Consider the following 6708-nt stretch of genomic DNA (forward strand, 5'->3'; position numbering starts at 1 on the left):
TGAGGGCTGTTTTCCGGAGCTTGGAGGAAGTGAGATGGGGCTGGGAGCAAATGCCCTCCCTTCTGCACAGCACTGTGTCCCAGTCATCTTGTGCTGACACCTTCAGTGGACACAGACAAAACCCAGGGAATCCCACACACCTCAGAGATCACATCCTCTGCTTCCTGAGCTCCTGCTCTGTCCTCAACCCGCCTGGGACTGTGGAGGACCATGGATGCCAAGCTGGGGTGAGGCAGTGCTGGCAACACTCTGAATCTTCCTCAGGAGCTGTTCAAGAAATTGGTGCCTGCCCACTGCCTGGGCTCCATCTGGTCCCAGCGAGACCGCAGGGACCACAAATTCCTGGCACCCACCATCCGTGACACTGTGGCACACACGAACACCTTGGCCAACAGTGTCATCGCTACGTGCCTCGGGGCCCTGGGCATGACAGCGCAGGACAGGGCCAGGATGGTAGAGCTGTGGATTCATGTGGCCGAGGTAAGTCATGGGAGGCCCATGGAGGCCCTGTCTGGAGTCATGGGAATTGCCTCTTGTTTCTCAGCTGTCGATATTGAAGTCTGTGGTCTGAGTCCCTGCACTGGCCCTAGACACTCCTGCCAGGGCCACACTGACCTTGACTTGAGGTCCTGGTGATGGCAAGCTCACTTCCTTCCTGTGCTCCTTCCTTGTGTTCAGCTAAAAATCCTTGCGCCTGGCAGTGTTACTCCTCAGGTCCCAGGTGTGCCCTCCCTGGGTTTCCTGGGCATCTGTCTCATCCAGGACAGGAGAAGTCCATGAGGGGACAGAATCCAGAGCTGGAGAGCTCCAGCCCCCACTCACAGCTCAATCTCTTCCCTTCCCTAGGGGTGCCTAGGCCTCAGAAATTTCGCATCCTTCCACACGATCTTTTCTGCTCTGCAGAGCCCTGCCATTAAGCGTCTCAAACACACCTGGGGACAAGTGTCCAGGTGGGTAGGCTGCCCTCCATCCAAGCACCACGAGGGGGAGGTGGACCCTGCACCCGGCATTGGGTCGCCATGGCCCCGCAGTCAGCTGAGACCACCTGGGAGACAGTGAATGCCTGGGACACAGACTGATCTGGTTGCTGGGTCCCTGAGCCTCTCAGGGCCCTTAGGCCAGCGGTTCTGCCCAGGAACTCATTTCCTTCAATATCAGATCCTGACTTGAGCCCAGTTGGAGATTCTCAAGTGTTTCCTTTGCAGCAACAGACATCTCCATCCAACTGAAACCAAGAGTGTTCAAAACTGATCTGTGTGGTAGATACGGGAATGGAGGCCCCAGGTGACAACAGGAGAGGCCCCTCCCCAGTCCCATGGGGACCTCGGGGCTCAGAGCAACCCAGTGAAATCCCTCATCCAGGCCCCAGGCTGTTTGGGTCTTCTGGGATGTCAAACAAACGGGATTTGCCCTTCGACCACCCCATAATCTTTCTTTCTTTCTTTCCCCACTCCCCCAGGGAGAGATCCTACACCTTTAAGAAGTGGTGCAGGGGACAGCAGCACGTGAGCAAGAGACTGTTCCTGAAGGTAACCTGGGGCTGGAGATCTGGGAGGAGGGGTATGCGAGGGGGCCGGGAACATCCTGAGGGCAGCCTAGGAAGTGAGGCTATGGTGAGGCCATCCTAGGGTTCAGAGACCCCTGTCGGTGGGGCAGGAAGGAGATGCCGCACGGCCACCACCAACACCCTCTGCCCTCTCCCTCCATGTCTCAGTTTGGTTATTGTCGGGACACACTCTGGGAGTGCAGAGGTCAGGACCGTGGTCAGTGGTGGGGCAGGGCGAGGGGTGAAGGCAGCGGGGACAGGGACTCTGGCTGGGACAGAGACTGGCCTCTCCTCAGTGGGTCCTTGAGCAAGTCTCTGCCCCTCTGTGGGCCTCGGTCTCCTCCTCTGGGAAATGGAGGGAGATGACATGGTGCAGGCCTCACGGCAAGGTGATACCGTCCAAGGGAGGACAGGAATGGGAGGAGATTTGTGCTGGCTCCTCCTCGAGAGCTGAGGGGAGAGCAGTGATGACAATCAGATGACAGGGAGTCCTCAGGAGAGCCCTGGAGGCAGGTGGAGTTCTCCCCACTCTTTCCTGATGAGGAAAGAGTCTCAGGGAAGCCTGGGCAGGCCCAAGGTCACACAAGAGTGAGTCTTGGAGCCAGGACTGGTCTAGAATCAGAGCACCCTGGAGGTGGGAACAGCATAGGCAGCAGGGGACTGGAGCCAGATGGCCAGGGTCTGAGGTCAGGGGCCTTGAGGGACATGTGGAAGGGAGCAGGGCCTCTCTGACCCTGTCCTCGGCACTGACAGGAGGCGACCTCCGTGTTGGCCACTGCACAGAGGGGCCGCCATGGAGCCCGGGAGAGGCGGCGGCAGCAGGTGAGGGTGCCTGGGGGGGAGGTGCCCAGGAGTCAGAGGAGAGGGTGCTCCCCCTCCCAGCTAGAGGCCTGCCCCAGGAGAGGGGCCTTCCTCCTCCAGCGCATCTGCTGTGGCTGCCGAGCCTGAAGTGCCTGCACTGGCAGTGAGCAGGAGGAGGCCTGGAAGGGCTGGGAGCAGGGTGGTTTTGGGGTGGGGAGGGACAGGGGCCACACCCCCTGGGATTGGCCACACCCAGCCCTGGGACGTGACTGGGGGAGTTTGGTGTTCCTGGAGGGGAGGGGAGGAGGGCATTGTGTGTGGTGGGGGCTCCTGAGGGTCCTAGGCTACTGTACGTGGGAGCCTGGGGTGGGCAGGTGGCTGGGGTAAGGGGTTTCAGGGGAGGGTTCATGGGGGCACCTGAGTGCTGGAACTCATCACCATCCCCACCTTGATGGAGCAGGGTGTCATCCCCTCCCTCGAGATGATCTTCAGTTACCTGGAGCTGCTGCATGATGAGACGGATTATTATGTGGAGGTGAGTGAGCCTGGAGGTGGGGCCGTGGGATCAGGCTCCTGAGGGTTTGGGAGGAGAGAGTCCTGCCTGAGCCCTGAGCTCTCACACTTGGAAAGGTCCTCTCTGCAGAGCCTCCCAGCCTCCTGTGGAAGCCAGGGCATCAGGCCCATCTCAACAATGAGTGATGGGAGGCTCTGCCTAGGCTGCCATCCAGGCTCCCTGGGGTGCTGAGGCTCAGAGCTGCCTGGCTGTGTGGCCGCAGGAGGTGGTGTCTGAGCTGGACTCAGCCTCTCCCTCTGGCCCTGCCCAAGAGGGAAGAGAAGTCGGGCCCCTCCCAGTCAGGAAGCACATCAGAGGCTGAGCTGTCCCTTCCTGCCTGAGGCCTCAGTCTCCCCATGTGTCATCAGAGAGGGTTAGATTACAAGGTCTCAGCTCCTCTGCCCCCAGGTCTGGAGCCCAGAGCCTGGCCCAGGTCCAAGTCCGGTCTCTGGAAGGGCCTGCCCACTGGCAGCAGTGCAACACTGGAAGGGGTGGGATGGGGGCTAGTTCTGGGCTAAGGGGGCTGTTTCTGATGGACTTTGGCTGTCTGCCTTCCAGGGCAATGTGCTCAGCTGTCGGAATGAGGTAAGGAGCTGCAGCCTCACTGTGGTGAGTGTGGGTGTGTGGGAATGAGAGAGCCCCCCTTTCATAACAAGCCCTCTAACTCAATCCCTGGGGTCGGACATTTATTTACAGAGTTCAATATACAGAGCTGGGGATCCTATGGTGTTGGCGGGTGGGGGAAGGGCTGGCATCAATGACCCCTTCCTGGTAGAGGATCTATTTCGGGCCAACTGTGAGAACAGGCACGTCCTGACTGGAATTGCAGGGAAGGAGAGTTCCCAAGTTGGCAAAGGCCCCACACTGGCTCCTTGTCCCCCTCCTCACCCCCTCCAAGAGCCTTGCAGGGTCCCCCACCCAGGCCATGTCTCCATCCTGTCCTTCCTCTGTCCCAGGAATTCAAATTCATCAAGGACATCGAGATGGTCCAGAAGGCTGCAAATCTGTACACCGTGCAGCCCGATGAGCATTTGGGGGCCTGGTTCCAGGCCGTGGAGCCCCTGAGCGAGGAGGCGAGGTGAGGCGGGGCAGGAGTTGGGTGAGGGCAGGGCAGACTCTCTCTGCAGACCAGCTCCAGAGCCCATGGCCGTGGCTCCATGGTCAACCTCAGATCTGGCTGCATGGCGACCCCTGGGGCCCTGGGACTCCAGCTGCTGGGAGGCTCTGGGAGGCACAGCTCAGGCGTGGCTCCTGGGAGCCCACAACTTCACTCTGTCCTGTAGCTACAGCCTGTCCTGTCAGCTGGAGCCACGATACCAGTGGACCAGAAAGATTCGACTCTTCTTCAAAGACAAGAAGAGCCAGTCATCTTCCCGCCCAGGGCTGAGTGAGTGTCTGGACTGGCAGTGGCTGAATCCAGGGGCTCAGTACAGATTCAGGCCAAGTCTGGGCCAGGGGAGTCAGACAGCTGTGGTGCTGGGGCCCCAGCTCCACCGCTGAGCAGTCCTGTCACGGGCGATTCCCCTCGCATTTCTGGGACTGGTTTGTTCCTCTGTGAAGTGGGTGACACTAAATATCAGCCCCTGTGTCAGGGACATGGGGTGCTGTTGGCTGACTGAGCACTCAGCACCGGGGCTGGGGCACAGGGTACAGTGGGTGCGGGGAGGGGGGAGAGTATGCTGTGTTTCTGGGGGAGGCCCCCTAGGAAAGTCCTCTCTCTATCCAGACACCAGGCCCCCAAAATAGAGCCCAGCGGTGGTGGCAGATGACGCTCCTGAGACCAGCTGAACTGCAGCAGGGACACAGCGGGGACACTCAGGTGCATGGGGCCACCTCTCAGAGGCTGATGTGAATGAAAACTTTGTGATCCATTTCCTGGGGTCCCTGAAGGCAACAAGGGAGTGGACGATCCCCCCATCTCCCTCACACATTTTCCCCAGCGCCTATTTCCCTCTTTGGAGGGGCCATGTTTTTGTTGTCAATGATAAATGCTAAGTTTGGGTATTCTATTAAATTTCTGATTTTTCTCTGCCTGGGAGTGGACATGTGATCCTTTCACTCTCTGTGCTCATGAAAATGAGATCCAGAATCTCACATTCCTCCTTGAATTCAGAAACCTCGCAGAGTCCTCCGCTCAGGGCATGTGGTGAAGGGAGAAGGGCCAGTGCCGTCCCTGGCTGCTGAAGGACAGTCCCGTGTCCCCCTCACTCAGAGGACAGGATCATTGCAGTGTGGTTCACCTGGTCCTGGAGCAGAAGCGGCCCCTCCGATCTCCCGGGGCTGAGACGTTGGAGGGACTTTCTCTGGCAGAACAACAGCCACGGAAACGGGGGTGTCTTTAAAAGTAGCACTTGCTTGGGGCCAGCCCAGTGGTGCAGCGGTTCAGTTCCCATGGTCCCCTTTGGCCCCCTGAGGTACGCTGGTACAGATCCCGAGTGCGGACCTAAGCATCCCTTGTCCAGCCACGCTGTGGCAGGTATCCCGCATATAAAGTAGAGGATGATGGGCACGGATGTTAGCTCAGGGTCAGTCTTCCTCAGCAAAAATAGGAGGACTGGCTGCAGATGTTAGCTCAGACCTAACCTTCCTCAATAGCCAAAAAGCTGGCCCTGGCCTGTGCCTAGCACAATTCCTGCCCAGGACCGTGGCTGCCTTTCTGCACTTGGAGGACGAGGGAACATTTTCCCAGTTCCTCTTGCCCAAATGAGGAACTTGTTTTCTGATTCAGTCCCTGGAATTGCATCCACTGTAAGTGGGGAAAATCCTGTAAAACCTCAAAATGTGCACGTGGAGAGGGCGAGGCTAGAGGAAGGCCCTGTGCAAAGGGACTAAGGGCAGGCAGGACCCTCCCTCTCTGGGCCCCTCTAGGGTCTCCCTGTTCACCTTTGACCTGGGCTTGGTCCTCCTGGGATTCCGGTCCATGACTCTGATTCCCACTTCCTGCTTATTTTCTCTCCAAGGGGAAAGATTGGGGAGGCAGATTTTAGCGCCACAGCCAGGTCTCCCTCCACGAACCTGGTGCTCCCTGTGAACTAGGATTTTCAGAATCCCTGCACTTCCGCATGCAATTCTCTCTTAGGGCAGAAATTCCCTAGATGCCCCCAGCCTTTCTGTCAGGTCCATCGTGGCCACTCCTTCCAGGCTGGATCTGATGGATCCCAGGTGAGCTCTGGTTTTCCAGGATAACAGACCATCATCCTGACCAGGAATGACCCCACAGTGTTCCTTGCTGCCCAGGGTGACCTCTGGGCCTGTGAGGTACTCAGGTCCATGGTCTTGGACAATCACCAGTTTACACACTCTGGTGTAATTTGACTGGCTTTTCCGAAAGTGGTAGCTGGGCCCGAGCCCATGAAGCACGCAGCCCCTGGGGTGACTAGGGTCTTTTCCACAGTCTTGTGCGGTGGTTCTGTCATTGAGGTGTGAACCTTTCCTGTTGGGAAGTTGGAAAGATGAGGCCTAAGAAAGGTGTGAGTTGGGGGTCCTGCGGGCAATGCCACCAAACTAACGTTCTGTGGATGTGCATGGACACAGCCTCACCAAGTATAATCTGGAAATGCTCCCCGTGTGGGTGTCCAACAGACATGGGTCTGGCTCAACTGGAGAACCCGCCTGAGAACCAACAGCTACGGGGTGACCACCCGGCATTTCGAGCTTCATCCCCAGGAAACACCATGTAAGCAAGGACCAGATGAATCGCTTGTCACTTCTGAGTTATCCCCTCCTTCCTGATCACTGCAAGTGTCACTCAGACACTTGGCAGGCCGGACTCTGCCAGGGAGGCTGTCTCAGGACAGCCAGAAGCTGA

The 6708-nt window shown here is 58.2% G+C and overlaps 1 protein-coding gene across 8 annotated transcripts in view; it reads left to right on the forward strand.

Annotated features, from left to right (window-relative positions):
- LOC138921490 (ral guanine nucleotide dissociation stimulator-like) overlaps positions 1 to 4931 on the forward strand; it is a 265069-nt gene extending 260138 nt beyond the window's left edge. For 7 of the 8 annotated variants that reach the window (XM_070255645.1, XM_070255646.1, XM_070255647.1 and 4 more), the window contains 9 exons: positions 265 to 480; positions 847 to 950; positions 1460 to 1529; positions 2300 to 2368; positions 2808 to 2882; positions 3459 to 3485; positions 3857 to 3978; positions 4184 to 4287; positions 4627 to 4931. In XM_070255645.1, the coding sequence (XP_070111746.1) occupies positions 265 to 480; positions 847 to 950; positions 1460 to 1529; positions 2300 to 2368; positions 2808 to 2882; positions 3459 to 3485; positions 3857 to 3978; positions 4184 to 4287; positions 4627 to 4646 (807 nt within the window). In that variant the 3' untranslated portion in view covers positions 4647 to 4931. The remainder of the gene's footprint in view (positions 1 to 264; positions 481 to 846; positions 951 to 1459; positions 1530 to 2299; positions 2369 to 2807; positions 2883 to 3458; positions 3486 to 3856; positions 3979 to 4183; positions 4288 to 4626) is intronic. The other variant, XM_070255648.1, reaches the window with a different exon arrangement.
- The last annotated feature ends 1777 nt before the right edge of the window (positions 4932 to 6708 follow it).

Source organism: Equus caballus, chromosome 30 (assembly GCF_041296265.1).
Source record: "Equus caballus isolate H_3958 breed thoroughbred chromosome 30, TB-T2T, whole genome shotgun sequence".
Taxonomy (NCBI): Eukaryota; Metazoa; Chordata; class Mammalia; order Perissodactyla; family Equidae; genus Equus; species Equus caballus.